This window comes from Alosa sapidissima, chromosome 20, assembly GCF_018492685.1.
Source record: "Alosa sapidissima isolate fAloSap1 chromosome 20, fAloSap1.pri, whole genome shotgun sequence".
NCBI lineage: Eukaryota > Metazoa > Chordata > Actinopteri > Clupeiformes > Clupeidae > Alosa > Alosa sapidissima.
The window spans coordinates 9,529,658-9,550,660 of NC_055976.1; the positions used below are offsets into that span (position 1 = coordinate 9,529,658).

The 21,003-nt window shown below is 44.4% G+C and overlaps 2 protein-coding genes across 2 annotated transcripts in view; both read right to left on the reverse strand.

Annotated features, from left to right (window-relative positions):
• The window catches only part of LOC121693989 (protein diaphanous homolog 1), a 121,744-nt gene extending 111,872 nt beyond the window's left edge, over positions 1-9,872 (reverse strand). Inside the window, 1 exon segment of the mRNA XM_042073875.1 lies at positions 9,102-9,872. Within this exon segment, the coding sequence (XP_041929809.1) occupies positions 9,102-9,206 (105 nt within the window). The 5' untranslated portion in view covers positions 9,207-9,872.
• A 7,556-nt stretch (positions 9,873-17,428) lies between these two features.
• The window catches only part of trpc7b (transient receptor potential cation channel, subfamily C, member 7b), a 74,402-nt gene continuing 70,827 nt past the window's right edge, over positions 17,429-21,003 (reverse strand). Inside the window, exon 14 of the mRNA XM_042074585.1 lies at positions 17,429-17,443. The gene's annotated coding sequence lies outside the window, so the exon portion shown is untranslated. The remainder of the gene's footprint in view (positions 17,444-21,003) is intronic.

The window sequence follows — 21,003 nt, forward strand, 5'->3', positions numbered from 1 at the left end:
TCTCGGTCTCCTTGCAATCAGTGACGGGTGACAGTTCCTCTGGCCCCATGGACGTCACCAGGTGGCATGTGAATGGGCGGACAGACACACACACACACACAGGGAGGTGAGAGGTGGAACGCGCCACTGCTAAGCTAAACCAGCAGAGTGTCTCTCATCTCCTGATGGCACAGCAATTGGCAGGTCTCCATTGGCTGGAGCCGACAGGTGAGAGGACTCATCCATCTGGCCAGTGATGTCCACGTCCACGTCCACGTCCACACACACACACACACACACACACACACACAGGGAGTATCGGTGTGCGGGGAGGGGAGCTTCATGCTCTAGTGCTGCGGGTCGATCAAGTCCTGCTCATCTGTTAAACCGCCAGTTCACCCATGCAGAACGAATGAGAGGAAAGAACCAAGGGAGAGACAGAGACAGAGACAGAGACAGACAGGGGAGGGTGGGGGGCTGACCGCTATTAAAGAAAAAGATGCAGTCTTCTCTCTCGACAAGAGGAGTGAATGGAGGTGAATGACTGAACTGGTGTGTGTGTGTGTGTGTGGTATAAAATGACAGGAGCAAGCGCAGCAGTCACCCAGAATAGCATACTTAGACTGATTAATGGGAGATTGCAGGGATAAGTCCAGTTTCCAACACACAGCGCCAAGCCTGCCCCCCACTACAGTTACTACACCCGCCACACACACACACACACAAACGTGCACTCATTCATGGAAGTCTGTTTCTCACGCTCATGTGCTACACACAAGTACCAGTTTGGTGCTACCTGACCTTAGTAGGTTTAGAATGTAGAAGGGCAAGGAGGTTGGTAAGGTGTGTGTGTGTGTGTGTGTAGTGTTCAGTGTGCTGTTGTTGTATGGGATTATTGTGGGATTAATTAGTCAGTCATGCAGTTTGACTCTCACATTCTCCTAGTACTTGATGAGGGCTAATCTAAAGTTGCCATTGCACAAAGCTGGTAAACAGCACCAAAGTGTGTGCGTGCCCAAACAATGTGGGGTGGGTGGAGGTGTCTGTGTGTGTGTGTGTGTGTGTGTGTGTGTGTGTGTGTGTGTGTGTGTGTGTGTGTGTGTGTGTGTGTGGCTGAGCAATAAGGAGAGATAGAAGGCCAATATCTGTTTCCACCTGTGTCTCCGTTAATGAGACTGTATTGCATTTGGAGACTTTAATTACTCCTGTCAATCAAAAACACTTACTGTTGGCAAGGCTGTAAAAAGTCATTACAATTGAGAGAGTCCGTGTGTGTGTGTGTGTGTGTGTGTGTGTGTGTGTGTGTGTGTGTGTGTGTGTGTGTGTGTGTGCGCTGCTGTTGTTGTTGTTGTTGTTGTGTTTTAGGGGTGCTTGGTTAAATAAACATTTCTTTTGATCTGTCAAAGGGTGCACAAGATATATGTGTGTGTGTGTGTGTGTGTGCGCGTGTAAGTGTATTTATGGGCGTGTGTGACGCTACATAGTTTAGACTGCAGAATAATCTAATCCCCTGAGTCATCAGACTATGCGGCAGATGTACACTGTCTTAGAGCCAGAGGACACAGACAGGGGAGGAGGGGAGCCATACACACACACACACACACACACACACACACACACACACACACACACACAGAGCTGTCTAATTCTCTCTCTCTCACACACACACACACAACTGCTGCGCCCAATCCCCCCTGCCCAACACACACATTCCTATTCTATCCATATAAAAACCACACAATAACAAAAGACCAGCACATTGCTGCCTTATGCACAAACATCACAAGCACAAGATCCAACTCCAAACAGACAGACAGACACATATCTGTAGGTGGCACTGTGTGCATATTAACAGCTCCTCCTAACATGGGAGCTCAGGTTGACAGGCACAGAGAGAGAGAGAGAGATACACGCAGACAGACGCACGCACGCACACACACACACGGAAGGGGGATCTCCAGGTGTAGTGCTAGTGCAGTGATTTAAGTGGTGGCTTGCTAGCTGGGGGCGGGCAGTGGCGGTGTGTGTTTGTGCAGGAGGCCCCGGGACAGGAAGTCAGACGCACTACTGCTGCTATAGCTGCGCAACAGGAAACCATGCAACCGGAAGGTGAAAACATCAGGAGAACAGGTCACACACGACAGCCTAGGACACTGTAGTGGGTACAAGAGAGAGAGAATAAGTGTGTGTGTGTGTCTGTGTGTCTGTGTGTGTGTGTGTCCGTATACGTGTGAAAGTGAAACCATTGTGGCCATTAATCAATAGGCAGTGTGATTGTGTGCTTATTTTAGATTTTAATCAACCGTTCGGGTCTCCTCCTTCCTCCTCCTCCTCCACTCTCTCAGAAACACACACACACACGCACACACGCACAGCAGCTCAGACTCCTTGCACTAGTTGGCTAACCAGGTAGAGCAGGTTTAATCCCTTGCACACACACAGACAGCACCATCCACTGACCCAGCAGGCCAGAGCGCTCTCCCTCCCTCCTCCCTCTCGTCCTCTCTGGGTCAGCCTGACAGCCGCCTTGGCCAGGTGATCCCAGTCAGCCCCAAACAACACCAAAACAAACACACACACGGTAACCTAAGCTACGAGACAAACAAACTTGCCGCACTTGCACAGTGGAAGGAAGCCACACTTGCACAGTGACACATGAATACTTTTTCTCGCACACACAGAAACACACACACGTCTCTCTTTGTGGAAATATGCAGTAGTGCCAGAGAGCAGACAGATAGGCGGGCCAGGCTAGCACACTCAAAAGGACTCTGATTAGTCTGTTAGCATTTAGCCTCCCAGACGGTGGAGAACATTTCTCCCTTATCTCCTCACAGCCACATCTGTCCTCCCTGATGATGACTGACCTCCACATCTGGCCCAAGGGGCTCTGTGGATGAAGCCCAGCCAGACTTACACATAACCCTGCCGGTCAGTCAAACAGAAATAGCCTCTCCTCTTTTGATGTGGTGGTCTTCTTCTGCTTTTCCACAGCTGTCTATCAGCTTGACCATTCACCAGAGACAGGTGATATTGCGTCGCCGTAATGATGATTACCTGCACCACACCCTGCAGGCCTTCCAGCGAGTGTCAAAGGCCAGTGAAAACAAGATGGATCATGGTGTGGTGAGCTACGCAGGAGGAGGAGGAGAAGGAGGAGGGTCACCTGACCAGAGAGGCCCCTGTGTGAGACAAAAGCACTCGACGCCTGTTAATCATGCTGTCAGGCAGATGCAAAAAGTCGCAGGGGTCAGGCGCGGGATGGTACCGACCGACCGACCGACCGACCGACCGACCGACCGATCGACCAGGCCGGCGGGCAGAGAATCTGTTGTTCCGAGTGTTTTTTTGTCCCTCACGTGTTCAGGTCACACTCACCCACGTTACAATTGCTCTCACACAGTCACACTTAACTTAATAACACCCACACACGAAACACACACACACACACACACACACTGCATGTTTAGCTGAAGATCTCCAGACATGAGCTGTGAGCTGTGAGTGAAGCAGGGGGTGCAGGATTAACTGGTTTCTGCAGAGGACCACTCTCCGCTCTCTCTGTTTATACACAGATCCATTACAGACACACACACGTGCACACACACACACATTCACACACACACACACGTACGTACACCAGTGCACACACACACACAAACACACACACGCCCACCAAGCTAACCAGAATAAGGGAGGATTTCTTATTTTGGAGGGATTTTCAATGGGCATAAAATGTAAACAATGAGCTGCCATGAACTGGGAGTAGAGAGAGGAAGGGATGGCAGAGAATAGAAAACACTGGCAGAGTGTGATGGAGAGAGAGAGAGAGAGAGCGAGAGAGAGAGCGAGAGAGAGAGAGAGAGAGAGAGAGAGAGAGAGAGTGAGAAGTGTTATTTTAAGTTTTCCTGTTCACGAGTAGGCAGCTTCCGGACATGGAGTGGGCTTTTCCCTATTAATCTCAAACACACAGGCATTGGTGACGTATAGCAATAAACAAACACACACACACACACATAATAAGGTGAGGGGGGAGAACACATAACTGACTTTGTGATGACTAAACAATGCACCAGCCTAGCAAAAAGTCCCTAGTTCTTTGGCCGTCTCTTTCACTCTGAATAACAAGTGCCAGGAGTGAGTCAAATATTTGCTTCAAACAGGTTGTTTCAGTCAGACATGAGATGCACACCTGTTGCTTAGTGACAAGTCAGAATAAGCTTTGCAAATTATAAATAAATAAATATTTGAAAACTCAAAGCAAATTCATGAGCGGTGCTTTTACTGGTCTTAAGAACTGTGAGGCAAGGTTGCTGATGAAGACCTCTAAGCAAAACTTTTTTTGTCAGGATGTGGAAAACCTAGTCATTAGGAGAGCATGTTGTTATTAAAAAAAAAAAAAAAAAAGTTCCATGTGAAGATCTCCTTGTTGGGGCCCAACTCTTTCTGCCTTCAATGATGAGAAGCTGAAAAGACCACAAGTGGCTGTCAGCATGACTGGGCAGCACTCACTTACGCAAACACTGGCCTCTGGCTTACTGGGGGCTGCTGCACGCATATTCAGAATAAGTGTGTGTGTCCAAGTGTCTAATATATGTCTCAGTGTGTGAGTATGTGTGTGTGTGTGTGTGTGTAATATATGTGGTACAAATTAGGCTACATATTCTGCCAAGACAACAGCGCCCTGTTACATTTCTTCCCACACAAACATTCAAATCCTCCCGACACACACACACACACACACACACGACTGAATGGGTCAGGGTCTAAGAATTTCTGGTCATGCTGAAAACTAACCATGAATGACAATACAGGAAACTAAGAGTCAGAGACAAAAAGAGTCAGTAACAGGAATAGAAACATTAACCTGTCTGTGTCTGTCTGAACCCTTTCTGTCACCTCAACCCTGGCCTTCCACGCCAACTGGCCAAATGATTGCATCATTTCACTTTGCTATGCACTGAACCTGCCGTCTAGGCCACACGTGCGCAGGATATAACGAGGCAGACACTCCATTGCTTATTAATTAATAAGCAACAGTTTCTTCTGTTTAATTTAATTATTAATTAATTAAACAGAAGAAACACCCATCTGCAGCACGCCTTGGCAATATTAAGATTCAGACTAACAAAATAATAGTGTCTTAAACAGCCTTTTATGAGTGATCGCCTGCCCACACAGTTCAATTACTTTGCCTCTCTGAATCACCTGGTGAGATATTGCTGCTGAAAAATTCAAGCGAGAATTCAAGCGTGCCTCAAGTTCTTCTTAAGAACTCAACCCTCATCACACAACCCTTTATAATCCCCTCAGGCATGTACACTAATCTCCACAGGGGAGTCAAAAGCAGCCATTCCCATGTATTTACGCTCATGCACGTATTCACATCACACACAAAAACACTTTAGGAAAGTCCATTGATACCCATCAACTCATCAGACAGAGGGCTGCCAAAACAACTTCAGGCATGAGAGCATGTCCATGCATCTGTTTCCCCTGATGCTATTGTCCTTCAGACAGGGGGATTATGCCACACATACAGATAGATAGATAGATAGATAGATACTTTATTGATCCCCAAGGGGATATTCAAGGAAAAAGATACTCAACTCTGTGAGGTCTAATGCATTTCAAGGGGCTTATCATGCCCATCAGCTGTGTCGTCATGCACAGGGAACAGAGAAGGGTCCAACGACTACAGTGCATTTTTTGGATGAGGTCCTGTAGTTTGACTAACTTCTGTTTCATCTGGTCAACTTTGGAGAGACGGGTAGCAGGTGGGGGGCAACAGTGCATGACGGCCCATGTAGTGTCTCTCTGCCCGCCTCGCCGGTTCACCTAAGCAGATGATTTGCATTGAGCAGGCCCACACGCAACCCTCATGGGGGCCTGTCTCTGTCTCGGCCACGCTGACTCCAGACATCTGACTGCTGAGCCAGGTCCCTGAGCAGGCGAGAGGCTAACAAGACTGCAGTCCAGCAGCTTGAGGGGTGCTCAGAGGCTCCAGTGGACCACAGCACGCTGGCCTTGTTAGCAGCTACAGACGACAGCAAGGCTGACACCGAGGGAAAAAGTCAAGTGTTGTTTTTGAATCCGCTTAACTAAGCCTTGAGGCCACATCATATATGGTACAGAGAGCAAAAGCATTATGTGCATGTAAGTGTGTGTGTGTGTGTGTGTGTGTGTGTGTGTGTGTGTGTGTGTGTGTGTGTGTGTGTGTGTGTGTGTGTGATCAAGAAAGTTGTGTTCACAATGCCTGTCAGCATGGCTGCCTGGGAACACCTGCATTGGGCCATTGTGTGTTCTTATGCGCGGCATGTGGACCGGTGCATCACAGCCGAGTTACCTCACTTTGGGTTTCAAAGGTTTGTTTCCCTTGGCGCACATCATGTCAAATATGAATACACACAATGACATGAACCGCTGACTTCTATTCAGTCCAATGCACAGCCTAAGTGGGCCTGACATTTCATAAAATCACATCAACAACAACAACATTTCATTGCATTGTCATCTCAAAAGACAACACTGCAAGGACAACATAGGCAATGTACAATCTCTTAAAAGCAGTTCAGGAAAAACAGTTATGCAATGTTGCGCTTTTTCTAGCGTAGTTATAAAGTTTTACGACACCATCCTACTGTGGGGCCTATTGTGCCTGCCGCTCCAGATGATGGACAATGATCAATAATGCGGTCTATTCAAAGCAGCAGCCACTGGGCAATATCATTCTCAGCAGATGCCAAGAGATGACTTCACTTCACCACAAGTCGCTCTTGGCAGGGTCGCTCCTCACACCTTTGCCTTCAGGAGGGCTGGCACCTCCGCCGCAGCCAGACAGGTAACAGGGACCTCTGTGTCAGTGCAATGCAGTGAGGTTTCTGAGGTCAGACTTTGAAAGTGGGCTGTACAGCCTCTCATCACTATGTGCATCTACACTACAGTTAGCAAAAAGATCAAAATGTTGTGTGCATTTACTCTGCTGTCTGACACTCACACAATGTGTGTGTGTGCGAGTGTGTGTGCGCGCATGTGTGTATGTGCATGTGAGTGTGAGTGTGTGTGTTTCTTTCATATAGAAAACAGACTGTTGAACACAACATGTTGAGGGGAGAAAACTGCTGAGCTGGCACCCAGGGGACAAGGACATTCCACCAGGACCCCAGGAGCAGGACAAAACAGGCTGGCTGTGGCTCTGCCCGTTCCCAGATGAATGCCCCTTTCTCACCCCTGGGCTGACAGACATGACTCTGTGACACTGCAACTCTCTCTCTCTCTATCCATCCATCACAATGCAATGTGCTGATTCAAGGGTCAACTCCCTACGGGACGGTCGACTGACTACAAGCCCTGTATAGGATTTAATAAGTGAAGCAACAACTTTGTGAATGTGCCAGCCTAGCTTGACATCATGTTTCAAAGTAGGCAGATAATATAAAACCAATTTTTGTAGTATTTCAAAGTAATGCAGTCAGATGTACCGGAATTATAGTGAGGCCGAAGGTAAGTAAAAGGTAGCCTACTGTCTTCTCATTGAGAATAAAAAACAAATCCTCCCAGTTTCAATTACATCAGTGTCATAACATAAACGGCAACTCACTCAGGCCCACAGGCCAAAGTCCAAGAACAGATGAAGTCACTGATCCTACGTTTGTTCATAAGTGAACAGGCATGTAACTGCTCTCCTTTTCCAACTCTCTCTGAACTCTTGCTCAAGTTCCTCTCACACCCTCTCAGCCCTACTTGTTTTAGAGGTCTGCAGCTTCTGAACCTGTTAACGTGGCTTTGATATAGAAGCAAAGAGCTTAACACCTACATGCAAACAGCTACGTCGTACTTTCAACTTATCGCTCTTGCATCTGGGAAAGGTTTAAATTGGGGGCACACGGGAGGAATGAGAGTTAAAAGACGTAAAAAAAGTGTGACCTACTGGGGAACATGGCTTTCTTGCCTAAGGGTAAAATACTTTGAAGACTCTGTAGGTAATGACCGGTTAAGTCTCAAATAAGGCTCAAGACATCTGTTCAACAACTCAAGAGGACCACAGAGCATATGTCCATTGTGCTCTTAATTTATTTGGAATCCATGGTTACCTTTTATGAGTGAATATCAGTTTCCTTACTGCTAAGGAGAAGGGGGATTGTATGACAAGCAAACCATGCTTCCTCAACAGGGGTTGGTAGCCTCATGCAAAGTATTGACTACAAGGTATCATTATTTAACACAAACGACGAGCAGTTCCTGTTCAAATATAGCCCCACTCAGGTTGTTAGATGAGTGTGTCTACAAAAAGTTCTCTAACATGCAAAGTTACTCTAAGCCGCAACTGAATGCTCATCAGCTGCTATACGAATAATCAACACAGAAGGTAACCTGATACAGATCATTAAGTGAATTGGAATTCAAAGGCAGCATCAGAGAGGGTTAAAGCGGAGCTAGTAATCAAGGATCTTTGGCAGCATCATTGGCACTGAATGACGACGGACCACCTAATACCATAGAGCCTAATACATATACATGTTGCCATCTGAATAGAAGACTACGTATTTCAGTTAAACAACACTGACTTAAACTTTTTACTATAACATTATGCCATTACCAAGTTTAAAACAACATTAATGACGTGATTCTGTTCGTTGTCTGTGCAACCAAGGACTCTTACAACTTTAAGAGGGTCGAACTCGTTTCACGAGGAGTTCTACATCTGTTTCACTCAAGCCGAATACTTCCTCATTTGATTGCTGAGCCACGCACCGATTTGAACAACACTGTCCAGAACACACACTCCCAAACGTATAATTCATGGTTTGAATCAGGACGCACATTTTGTACCGTCGCTGGGAGCACTACGGATGGTTAGGAAACCTTACGTTTCAAAATGTGGATTAAACTTCTCGTGATATAAACTAACGTGGGCTAACTTGACTACTTGGATAGCGAAAACGCTAGAAGCTAGCTAATTTGTTATAGTTTGCTAACTTGGGTTGATAGCTTTAGCTACGTCAAACTCACTTCGGATCAGGCTAAGTTAGCTGGCTAATAGCTTCTGGAGTTCAAGATATTTGAGGCAAGACGAATCAATACAATTTAACGTTAAACAACACACAGTAGGCTATACTTACAAACTTTTTCTTGCCATCTCCATCCTCATAATTTTTCTTAGGCTTCTTCTCTTTTCCTCCTTTAGAAACAGGGGCTGATGCCCCATTCCCCGAATTTGGATCCATGGCTAGTGTGTTCTTATGAAAAGTAAAAAATTAAAACAACCGAACTATTCAAATAGTGAGTGTTTCCTTGTAACTAGACAGACACCGTCGTGATTACATCAAAACAAACTCTCCCCAAGCGCCGCAAACTGTCTGGTCTCCTGAATTTCAAACTGGACCCCAAAACTGTTGATTGATTTCTGTGAACCCCTTTTCTGGTTCTGCCCTAGGCTAAAAAAAGGAGGGAAATTTAAATATGAACCCCTCAAATAGACGCACGTCGCTCTTATTTAAACTTTTTTGTAATCCTTCTGCGTTGCTTTCGAGTAAGGAACATTAACATCTCGAAGAACTGTAGCTCAGCAAGCATCAATTGGAGTGTTGTTATATCTTCTGGTAATCCTCCCAAGTTTGAGAGAGCCTCTGCCTCGCTGAGCTTAACGTTAGTTGTGCTGCCAACTGTGTCACGCTAGGACGCAGCTAAAAAAAACTATCCGTCTCGTTGAAATTAACTATGTCCATCAAAATAGTCGCTTTATTCGTCGGTTTTTCATTATTCTTCCGTTGACATTCATGTTCATTGCTTTTCAAAAGCATTTCCCATTTTGCCAAAGTTAAACGAGTGAGCCTACTCCACACACAAAGCAATTCTCCTCTTCCTGTCTCTCGGGCAGGTTAGCGCTAGTAGTTGGGAGGGACCATGCGCACTAGCGAGGACCTCACCTGAGACAGTGGTGAGAGCAAAACCATCCATTCGGCAGAGTCTTCAATTTTATCAATTGAAACTATTATGATATTATATGTAATAAAATATTGCATAGGAAAGGGTTATATCTAAGAAGATATCTTAAAAGGAAGTAATTACATTAAGTGAGAGACGCTCAAACAGGAATGCTGTTCATTTTAGTTGGGCTATTTGGATTTTAAGCTATAGCCTAGTGAGCGTGTTTGGTTAGGTCTTTGGTTTAACTTTTTTAAACTGATAAAAAGTTCCCTTTCCCACCCCATGGCACAACAGCAGCGACGGAACCATTATAAACCAACACGGCCTTTTTTTAACTTGCCAAAGAGCTCCGCCGAGTGGCGGGTATAGGAACGTTTTTGTGACAGGTGTGTAGACCAGGGGTCCCCAACCTTTTATGTACCATGGACCGGTTTGATTCCCATTTTTTTTTTTTCACGGACCGGCGGGGGGTCGGGGGTTCAATGTTCCATATGTGTTGTGCATGCATTACTTGAAAAGAACTAGCTCCAGTTATGTATGAACAGTGAAGGTAACGAACTGTTAAACATGTGAAAAACGTGAACTTGAAGAAGTGAAAATTAAACAATACGAACTATGAATATTGAACAACTTGAAGCTACATCTATCAAGTGTGAACATGTTTAACAAAATATGGGAACAAAACATTTTGGGAACTAAACGTGCATTACGAATATAATCTGTGGGAACCCTGTGCTTGTTTCCCTGCAACAAGAAGGTTCCATCTGGGGGTGATGGAAGATAGTGACACCCTCAGTGTGTTTGAAATGTCCAGTCGATTGCGCAATTTGGTCTTAGTTGCAGTCATTGCCGAAAACCCGGCCTCGCATAGATACGTGGTGGGAAATGGTAACGTTTTCAGCGCTTTTAAGGCTATCTCGGGATATTCTGCTTTGGTTTTGATCCAAAAACCCGCCAGAGAGGTTTCCTCATACACACTCTTAAGACCACCGTCATTTGCAATTTCGATCAATTGCTCTTCCTCCTGCGCTGACAAGTTAGGACTATTCGGGATATTGACAAATGGGTTGCGGACCCACTCATTGGTTTGCCGTGGATCTTTGGAGGATGAGAAGTAACGCTCAAACTCATTTGAAAGCGAGAGCTTTGAACAAGGTGATCGCGCATCAGCTGCGAGAGAAAGGGCCCTGCCTCAGTCTCTCCCAAAACCCCCACTACTGTTTCGAACATATCAAATACACCCCGGTCCACTCGTCGTCCCCACAAATCAAGCTTGGCTTTAAATGCAGACAGTCGTTATTCTCCCCTGGAGTGACAGGTTGAGGTCATTAAGCAACCCGAATATGTCACACAGGTAAGCGAGTTTTGACACCCAGTCCTCATCACTAAAATGTGCAGCTAACGGTGACTTTTTTTCTGTAAGAACTCTCTGCAGCGGCTCTCGCAACTCAAACACTCTGGCCAGTGACCTGCTAAAGATGCTTGTTTTTTGTTGCTCATTCTAGCAGTTTAGCTAACTTAGCTAAGTTCGCCAAGAACTGATCAAGTGAAGTGAGCTGACCTGAGGCTGCGCAGCGCTGAAGGCAATATATAAAGTGTTGAAGACGGGACAGACAGACGTAAGAAAATAGACCTTGCAAAATGCAAACATGCGTGCAATCAAACAACTGCATATAGGCCTATGTTATGTAAAAACGTGACATTATTGCGAATTAAATTGAGTTTAGTTTGCATGCATTTTTTTTAAACTCATGTCGTAGGCTACGGCCCGGTTAGGAATGTGGCCCAGTGGTTGGGGACCGCTGGTGTAGACATTCTCCCTCATGCCGTCTGAACCCAGTTCTCAGAGCAAAACTGTAGCCTACTACATGTATAAAGAATATCCATCTCTTTTTTACCCCCGGGACAATCACTCCTATTGACTAAAATCAGAATATGGTCCTCATATTAATGTAGTAGGCTAGCCTATGTGTCCGCCCATATGTGTAGACCTATTTGTTGGGACTCAACAAGGATAACATAGGGTAGCCTATGTAGAAAAATGTCCTATGGCTTGGACCTTGAAAACGCAATTGCCTTAGTGTCAGAAACTATTCCTCCGTGTTCCGTTTAATTAGGTATGGGCCCTCGCAGGACTGTCAACGGCGATTCTTAGTCAAAGTGTTCTGAAAAGGGAGCCAAACTTCAACAAACCCAAACCCTCGTCCGATTTATCCCTTGTTTCTTCCCACACACAGCGGCATAACAAATCTCATCAGAGCACATGTTTCAGCTTGTACTGCACACATGATGTATCTCTTTCCTCAGTTGTTTTTAGTAGGGATTGGTATATTTAACTAATTTGCCAAACATAAACCATCACAACTTTTTACATGTTTATATTCCATATGGGCCTTGTCTTCCAGTAGAAATTGGATTTTACGAACTGCGTAAAAGCAGGATCTTAATGGTTCCTTTGAAATCTAGTTTTAGGCTACTCCCGATAGAAGTTGATGATAGACGAACGTCAAGTTTGGGTGCCATCCAACACGGTTCTTCTTTTTTAAGCCCGACATTATCGCATTACATGGGATTCCTTTGCACGTCTGGCTCTATGAAATTGTCTGCACGGTGGATTACTGGGATGTCAGATCACTATCTTGTATTCCGTATTTGTTTTCTAGTAGGCCTACGAAACTGACGAAATATTACGATTAATTCTGACCGGTGGATGTCTCTCGGCACATCAATAGGCCTATCCAATTTAGGTCAAATGTCCATCAGAGCCGCTCTTAAGAGAGCAAGATTAGCTGCGTATAAATTGTAGAGGCAGAGACCTAAATTAAAGTGATCCACTCTGTAACTGCTGCTCGTGTTAGAGGTAGCTTTACTACAAAGCTAACCTTTCCATGCTTTAGAAAAGCGAATGCACGTCAACGTTACATTGGTTAGGTTGAATTTAATGATGTACAAGAAAATAATTGGGACTGTGCACAAGAATTAACATCATACAGATATGAGCCATTACGGTGCATAATACAAAATGTTTTCTGTACAAACACACGCGCGCGCACACACACAGAGAGACACACAGACACAGACAAACAGACAAACAGACAGACAGATAGACAGACAGACAGATAGACACACACACACACACACACACACACACACACACACACACACACACACGCACAGTTCATTATCATTTATCTCAGCTGTGGTAAAGCCAACATTCCATCAACAATCGAGACATTACGGTGCGAAGTCAAGCCCGCCCATATCTGGCAACATATCTCAAATAGGTGTGCTTTGGTTGAGCATGTAAGGTCCAGTTTATTTGTAGGAGGTCCTTGCTTCTCTGAATGACCTGTCATAGGGCATGGATGCGAAGAATGAGTTTCGGAGCTGACAGTTGATGAAGAACACAATCAGTAGAACCAAGAGGAACAACAGGAGGCACATAACCACGTAGGTCGCCAAATCCGGCTTGTTCAGTTCACCCTCGCGCAGTCCTCCGCCCCTGCCTGTAGGTTTCAGGAGAGCGGCCACACTCACTGGCCCCTGAGAAACGTTCAGGGTCGGCGGTGCGTGAGTTTGGGTCATCATATCAAAGCCGCGCGCCGCCGCTGTAGAGTTCAGGAGCATTTGCCTCAACATGACCGCGCGTTCCCGCTAACCACCGTCAGCGGTCAACTGTAAGAAAGAATGAATATGAGAATTTATGTCACAGAAGTAGCCCACCATAGACAAATATGTAAAAATCAATTTCAATAGATCATTATTAGTCATATGGTAGCTTGTAATGTTAACAGCATGTGGCGTAGGTTGGAGACTGATATTTCACGACAAAGATTAGCCTACTCACTTTCTGCGCACGGCGGAGAGGTGAGCGCAGAAAACGTGGAGACGACGGATCGCACTGTGCGCATTCCACAAACGCTCTCCACACCCAGAACACACAATTCCTCCTCGAGCCCGTCTCCACAAACGAACGTCCTTCTCACATGCAGTAAATCCTCTGGTCATAACAAACATTTATCTGCAACTCCATACCCACAAGTGGGGAAAGCATTCGTTTCCAAGTCTAATGTGAGTGAAGTCCATTTAAACCCAACATCTGACTCAAATGCGCAATACAGTGGGATAAACACTTGCACCTATGACCAAATTGTCAATTCCTCTCCTAATAAATCCAAGATATCGTCATACGTCTGGGTCCTCTTGAATCTCAGTCTGAGTCATCTTGACAATCAGAAGACGCGGTGAGTACAGTGTCAGTTTCAAAAAAATCAAGTTACCTTCCCGACAAGTTCAAATGAAAGAAATCCTGGTTTGCGCAAACATTCTTATATCGACGGCGAGCCGTGCTTGGGTTCAAGTAACAAGTGGATGAAGCGTATGGACAGAAGCGGGGTGAACAGGGCGAGAGCGCGCGGAGCCTTGTTGCGCTGCTGTTTCCAGATCATGTTCACAGTTTGCGCTGCATTGTAGTCTTCAGAAAAAAATGATGGGCTGTTGTGTCATCAACAACCATACCAATAAAATTACCGATACGGAGAGGCAAAACCATGGGTCTTTTACAGCAGACGCTTTCAAATATCGCAGCGTCTCTCTCGCTCTCGCTCTCTCTCCCTCTCTCTCTCTCTCTCTCTCTCTCTCTCTCACAAACTCACTCTCTCGCTCTACCTTCTTGACAGAGATGAGGACAAGCTTCCGAAAAAGGAGGACGCTTAAAAGGGGAGTCGCCACAGTCGCTGTTGTTGGTGAACAGGGGTCTGTTAAACCTCGTGACGCCCTCTCTTTTTTCTCTCTTTCTCCAGTAACTGGCTCCTCAATTTGAGGGAAAGTGACTAGAACAGTTTCGGTGTGGTGCGGAATGTCTCGGGGAGCTTTAAAAAAAGAGAGAGAAGTACGGGGGTGAGAAACCGACTGTTAAAGGCGCAGCCTCGAGAGCCGATATTATCAGTGGCTGGTATGTTCTCTTCTTTGAAGTCTGACACTATTTATTCGAGGTGGTCTCCGTTAACCGATAGACTATATGCCCTTGCAAGCTTCCCAATCACAGTCTCCATAAGAGTCCAGAAAAAAAAACTTTGTTCAAATGTTTATTTCATGTTACATGCATGGCAATGAACAGGATCCCCTCACCTGTCCCATTGTATTAAGGAGCATAAACTATGCACTGTAATGGCGTTTGAGAGCTTAGATCCATAAAGGAGATACATCTCTTGTTTTAGGAGATTTTGAGAGTTCATGGACCATGGATATTCAGGAAATTGGTTTTAATTAGGGCTGAGGATATCTAGGCTGGAGGAGGGACACAGCTGGGGGGACCAAAGCACCCCGTGAAGCTTGCAAATGGTGTGGACTGCCAGCCAGCCAGAAGAAAATAACTTTTTCCAAATGGGAGCGGCAGCAACATTTGCCATATTGAAGGCAATGGGAGAATAGCAAATAATCAGGCCATCTTCTGGGACTCACAATACACCTGATCCACAACATCAACCCTCCTGTTGTGTTTGCGATCAAATGTGACTGATTGACAATTATTTTCTCTCAAAAATGTTGTTAACTTATTTTGACTCCCATGAGGCTCCATGACTTTGTTAACACATGGCATCTGAACTCAAAAACACATTTTGATAATTTTCCTAACAATTTGAGTGTTTTATTTAACTTTAGAACACCCATGTGTAGGTCAAGGCACATACCTATTGATCATATGGACTGTATGTGTGCTTCTGTACAGTAAAACACACACATAAACACACCTTCACTCCCCCTCTTTGCTTATATGCCAGCCCCCACTGGAACCTTTCCCCAATATAATCTTCCCCTTTCTGACTTGCATGAGCTCAGGTCAATGAAGGTCTATCACAACATTAGATGATAATATATGTGTTACTATGGATTTATAACAATGATATATGATTTATGATGCAGCAGTCTTTTTTGACCGGGAACACAAAACTAGTAAACATGAAACAAACACAACAGGAGGGTTAATCTTAACATAACTGTTGTACAAGTAGGCCAGCCTGCTCCAGTAGGCCTACATGTATACTCGGGATTCCCAGGTCAGCTGAGTAAAGCAAAACAAGGAGACTATTTGAGATTAGTGACAGTGCTTTTCAATGAGTGGGGTAGCCTTGTCAGCCTTCCATTTGCACTTCAAGAAAAAAAAAAATCTATGACCCAGTTTAAATTCCTCCACTGTCCCAGTCAATCCACTCACACGGGAGATGGTGACAAACTCACTCACTGGCATTTGTTAAATTCCTCTTCGGGGCCTGACATGGTGCTTGGCGCTGGATTGGACAGGCAACGAAGTGGAAGTGTGTAGACACGAGGGGCATAGAAAATAGCGAGGGCGACTATTTTGGGAAAGGTTGTTGTTCTCGCAAGAAAGTAAGAGTGCTCCTCGGTGGCCAATTAGCTGGTGATTGCGCGCTGACTCAGGGATTTTGATTACAATGCGACCAAACTCATGCCGTGTTCATCAAAAAGAGAACTCACTCTTTTGTCAAAATGTTTTGATGTAAACAACTTCTAAATTATAGTGAAGAATATCAAGTATATGGCATGTTTGATGTTGATGTTTACTCCTGTAAACAATCTTGCAACAAAACAGAAGAGTGTTTTTTTTATCTTCCTCTGTAAATCCCTTTCTACTGTTTGATCCAATTTATCAAACTATTTAGATTTGAAGTTTTGCACTCTCCTTGTGCCAGCATTTAACGAAACAGGGTGTGGTGTGTTTGCGGCTCTGGATTGGTCCAGCACATTAAGCTCCCAGAGTCGATGAAATCCTTCACTGCTGAAAGCACGCAGCTGCAGCCGTGCCAATAAAGCGATTTTACTGGAAAAAAAACTTTACTGCCAATGGAAACAGACACAAAGCAGACCCCGCATCACTTCTTCGCCATGATGTAGGGAAAGTTGGGGGGAGAAGTGTCAGACAGGTCAGGTGAACATCCATATGCAAATGCCACACCCGGTGGTGTGTTTGCTGGAGGAGGCTGTGTTCTTGTCTTTCTTGGCTCAACAGAACCCCCAGTTGAATTGCAGTGGAAGATATTTTTACTTACAGGAACAGGGGAGTGGTATTGATGTCAAATGAAATAACATGTAATGAGGTGTTTAAACCCCATTCAATAATTCCCCTGCCAAGCAAAACTAATTCTGAATGTGAAGACCCATGTGTTACTGTCTTTTCCATTATTGGGTGATATGAACTGCAATTTGATACACATGAAATTCCTGATGCTGTTTATATTGATCTCATTAATTACACTTGGGGATAGGATTGCATTTCCCCTGTTTTGTGAGATACTCTGCTGCGAGTGTTTCATAGTCTCTGACAGTGGCAATGAGGAAAGAGGAAAATAGTTGACTTTATGGACAGAGAGTATTAGCATCTGTGAGTATGTGACATGGGGCACGCACACACGCGCACAGACACACACACAGACAGACACACACACAGACACACACAGACACACACACACACACACACACACACACACACACACACACACACACACACACACACCTTGATAACAGGAAGTGCAAACACTTTGATAACATGGGACACACAGATAATATCACTACGGAGCCACTATGTGCTCCAAGTCAGACGACACTTTCCAATACTACAGTCTGGTGAAATATTAAACTCTCAGAGACAATGAATCCCCAAGGGAAATATAGGAAGGTTCTGTCTCAGCAAATGCAAAAGTTGAAATATAATCTTTTAAGGCCCCAATGATGAGAGGTTAACCACTCTGGACACGTCTTGCCTATCAGCATCGGGGAGGGATGTGTGTGTGTGTGTGTGTGTGTGTGTGTGTGTGTGTGTGTGTGTGTATGTGTGTGTGTGTGTGTGTGTGTGTGTCCGTTTTTTTTTGTTTTCTTTTATTCATGTAACATACTTTCTTCTCCAATCATCAATGTTTTTGTGAATCACACTTTTAAGCTGCATAAATCCCATTTGCCTAATTGTGGCAATTGTGTCTAAATGCAAGTTTAGCTGCTTTCTAATCACCTCCTCTGATTATCATATTGCAATATGATCTAGTTATTTTTCTCCTTCAAATCAAATCAGCTCAGAGAACACAGTATCCAGTCGTGATTACACAACCAAAATAAAGACCCCTAATAATGGCAAGCAACTGAACACCCTGAACACAACACGAAAAGAACACAATGCAACGTGAAGCGACTCAGTGCACCACAAGGTAACACAATGCAAGGGTGGCGATTGAAGGCACCAGGCCCACGAGTACTGGAAACTGACAATGTGAAATTGAATTTCAAAGTCCAATAAAGCAATTTTGGGGGAAATAAGCAGGAAACAAAGACCAGGGCCCTTCCCCGATGGCTCAGTTCTTAGTCAATTTGCAAATGTTTGCTCACTAAAATTAGTCCCTTGCACAGGGATAAAGAGAGAGATAGCATGAGAGAAAGAGAGAGAGAGAAAGAGAGAGAGAGATGGAGAGAGAGAGAGAGAATTGGAAAGCAGTTTTATGGAAACTGCCAAATTGTGACAGTGTAGCTGCAGCTGACTCCAGCTGAATGCTTTTCTCAGATGAGTGTGGTGTGTGTGGTGGCATTCTCAGATGAGTGTGTGTGTGTGGTGCCATTCTCAGATAAGTGAGTGTGTGTGTGTGTGTGTGTGTGTGTGTGGTGCCATTCTCAGATAAGTGTGTGTGTGTGTGTGTGTGGTGCCATTCTCAGATGAGTGTGTGTGTGTGTGTGTGTGTGTGGTGCCATTCTCAGATGAGTGTGTGTGTGTGTGTGTGTGTGTGGTGCCATTCTCAGATGAGTGTGTGTGTGTGTGTGTGGTGCCATTCTCAGATGAGTGTGTGTGCCACTCTGCCTGCGCCAACGATCTGCATGTCTGCACACCACGACACCAGGCAGTTAGGATGCCAGCTTACCTCCACGTATACTCTTGGCAACTCCCAAACCATAATGGCCACATTAGAACCCTCTCCTGCGTCCTCGTGTTGTTTCATGTTTTCCACTGCAGTTTGATGATGTCTCTGGAGTGTGTGTATGAGCGCACGCGCTCTCCGTAACCCCCTCGAGGCGAGCGCAATAGCACACGACTAATTACAAACCAGTGTTTGCACTGGTAGGATTGCGCCCACATGAGCACACATAGGCACACACACACACACACACACACACACACACACACACACGGTACACACACAGATGCATACACAAATCCACACACACACACTCACTTAAGCACATAGAGACATCATTATCAGTGGGGAACACTCACGCACACATAAACACACGGATACGCATAGTTAATGCATCATTATCAGCAGGAAACACACACACACTTAAAATGGCAGCGTAGAACTGAGATGAAAGTCACTGTAATGGCAGATGAAAGGTAATAACTGAGGCTTATATTGACCTCTGTCCACCAAGCTTTTCCTGTTATAGTGTGTGTAGAGGTTGGTCTGGACATATGCTCCATGGAGGTGGGTCATTAGCAGAGGCGGACAGAGTACACAGCTTCATTACTTGAGTAAAAGTACAGATAACCTTTGCTAAATTTTACTCAAGTACAAGTAAAAGTACAGTCAGATGTCTACTTAAGTAAAAGTACTGAAGTACTTGTTTTTAAAAGTACTTGAGTATCAAGAGTACAAGAGTAGCCTACATTTTCTAAATATTGCATTACAACTGCCACAGTGCTTACATTTATGTACAGAAATGTCCTACAAAAATGTTAATGTTAATACCTTGGAGAATGTAAAATGAATTGGAAGTAAAATCAAGTCATTTTCATCTTTTTACCATGTTGCCAGGGATGCTGCTGCGTCTTCATCCATTGTTTTGTCCATGGTTTCGTCTCTTATCTAAATCTGACCATGGAGTTAACTTTGACGGAAAGCTGAAGGTGATTGCTGATAAGCTGTCCCAATCAGTGGCGCCTGCACAATCCAATCACGTTTGAGAGGGAAACAACAAATTGAGGGTTTCTGAGATTTTTCTTTTTTCCTTTTTTTTAGAAGTAGTCACGGTTATGGATAGAAATGTAGTGGAGTAAAGAGTACAATATTTGCCTCTCAAATGTACTTGAGTAAAGTCATGAGTACTCCCCAAAAATGATACCCGAGTAAAGTACAGATCCCTCAAAATTGTACTCGAGTACTGTACACAAGTAAATGTACTTCGGTACTGTCCGGCTCTGGTCATTAGGATGTTGTGTAAATAGCAAGAGAGAGAGAGAGAGAGAGAGAGAGAGAGAGAGAAAGAGAGAGAGAGAGAGAGAGAGAGAGAAAGAGAGAGAAGCCTACATATTAGCCATTCTAGTCTACCATTTCAAAACAAAGTTTCAGTCAGTGGTAGTCGGCAGAGAAGCAAATCCATTTTGACCTTATAAAGATCCACACTGGATCAAAATGTTTTGACAATTAAATGTGCTGGCCTGGCCTCTCTCTCCCTCCCCCCATCTCTCCCTCTCCCTCTCCTCACCCTCTCTTTCTCTCTCCCTCCCCCCCCTCTCTCTGTCCAGAAAGGGCACATTTTTGTTTAAGATCATGTCAATCTTTAAGATGTCTTTTTGTACTGTATGTGTGTGAGTGTGTGTTTGTGTGTGATGTGTGTGTGTGCAGGGTTGGGTAGTAACGGATTACATGTAATCTGGATTAAGTAATTAGATTACAAAAATCAAGTAACTATAATCAGCCCAGATTACAATAAAAAAAATGTGTAATCAGATTACAGTTACATTGTTGGGGATTACCTGATTACATTTTATCATGCAAATAATGCAACTTTTTTATGATAGCCTAGCTATCTTTTAATTTGACAAGCAGTTCATTCGGATGTTCACTTTTTAAACTTATTTAAGATATAGTTAAGAACAAAATGATTCATACCCCTGGCAAATATTGATTTTCTCTTGACCAATATGTTTGTTCTTAATTAAATTGACACTTGCACATGCCAAAAGGTTGATAATGTGGTAAAGACAATGTGGTAAAGCATGGAATAAAAATTTTTTTTTTTTTTTTATCTTTATGTTTATATAAAAAAAAACATTTTTATTAAAAATTGCGTGTTCAAAATTGTTCATACCCTTTT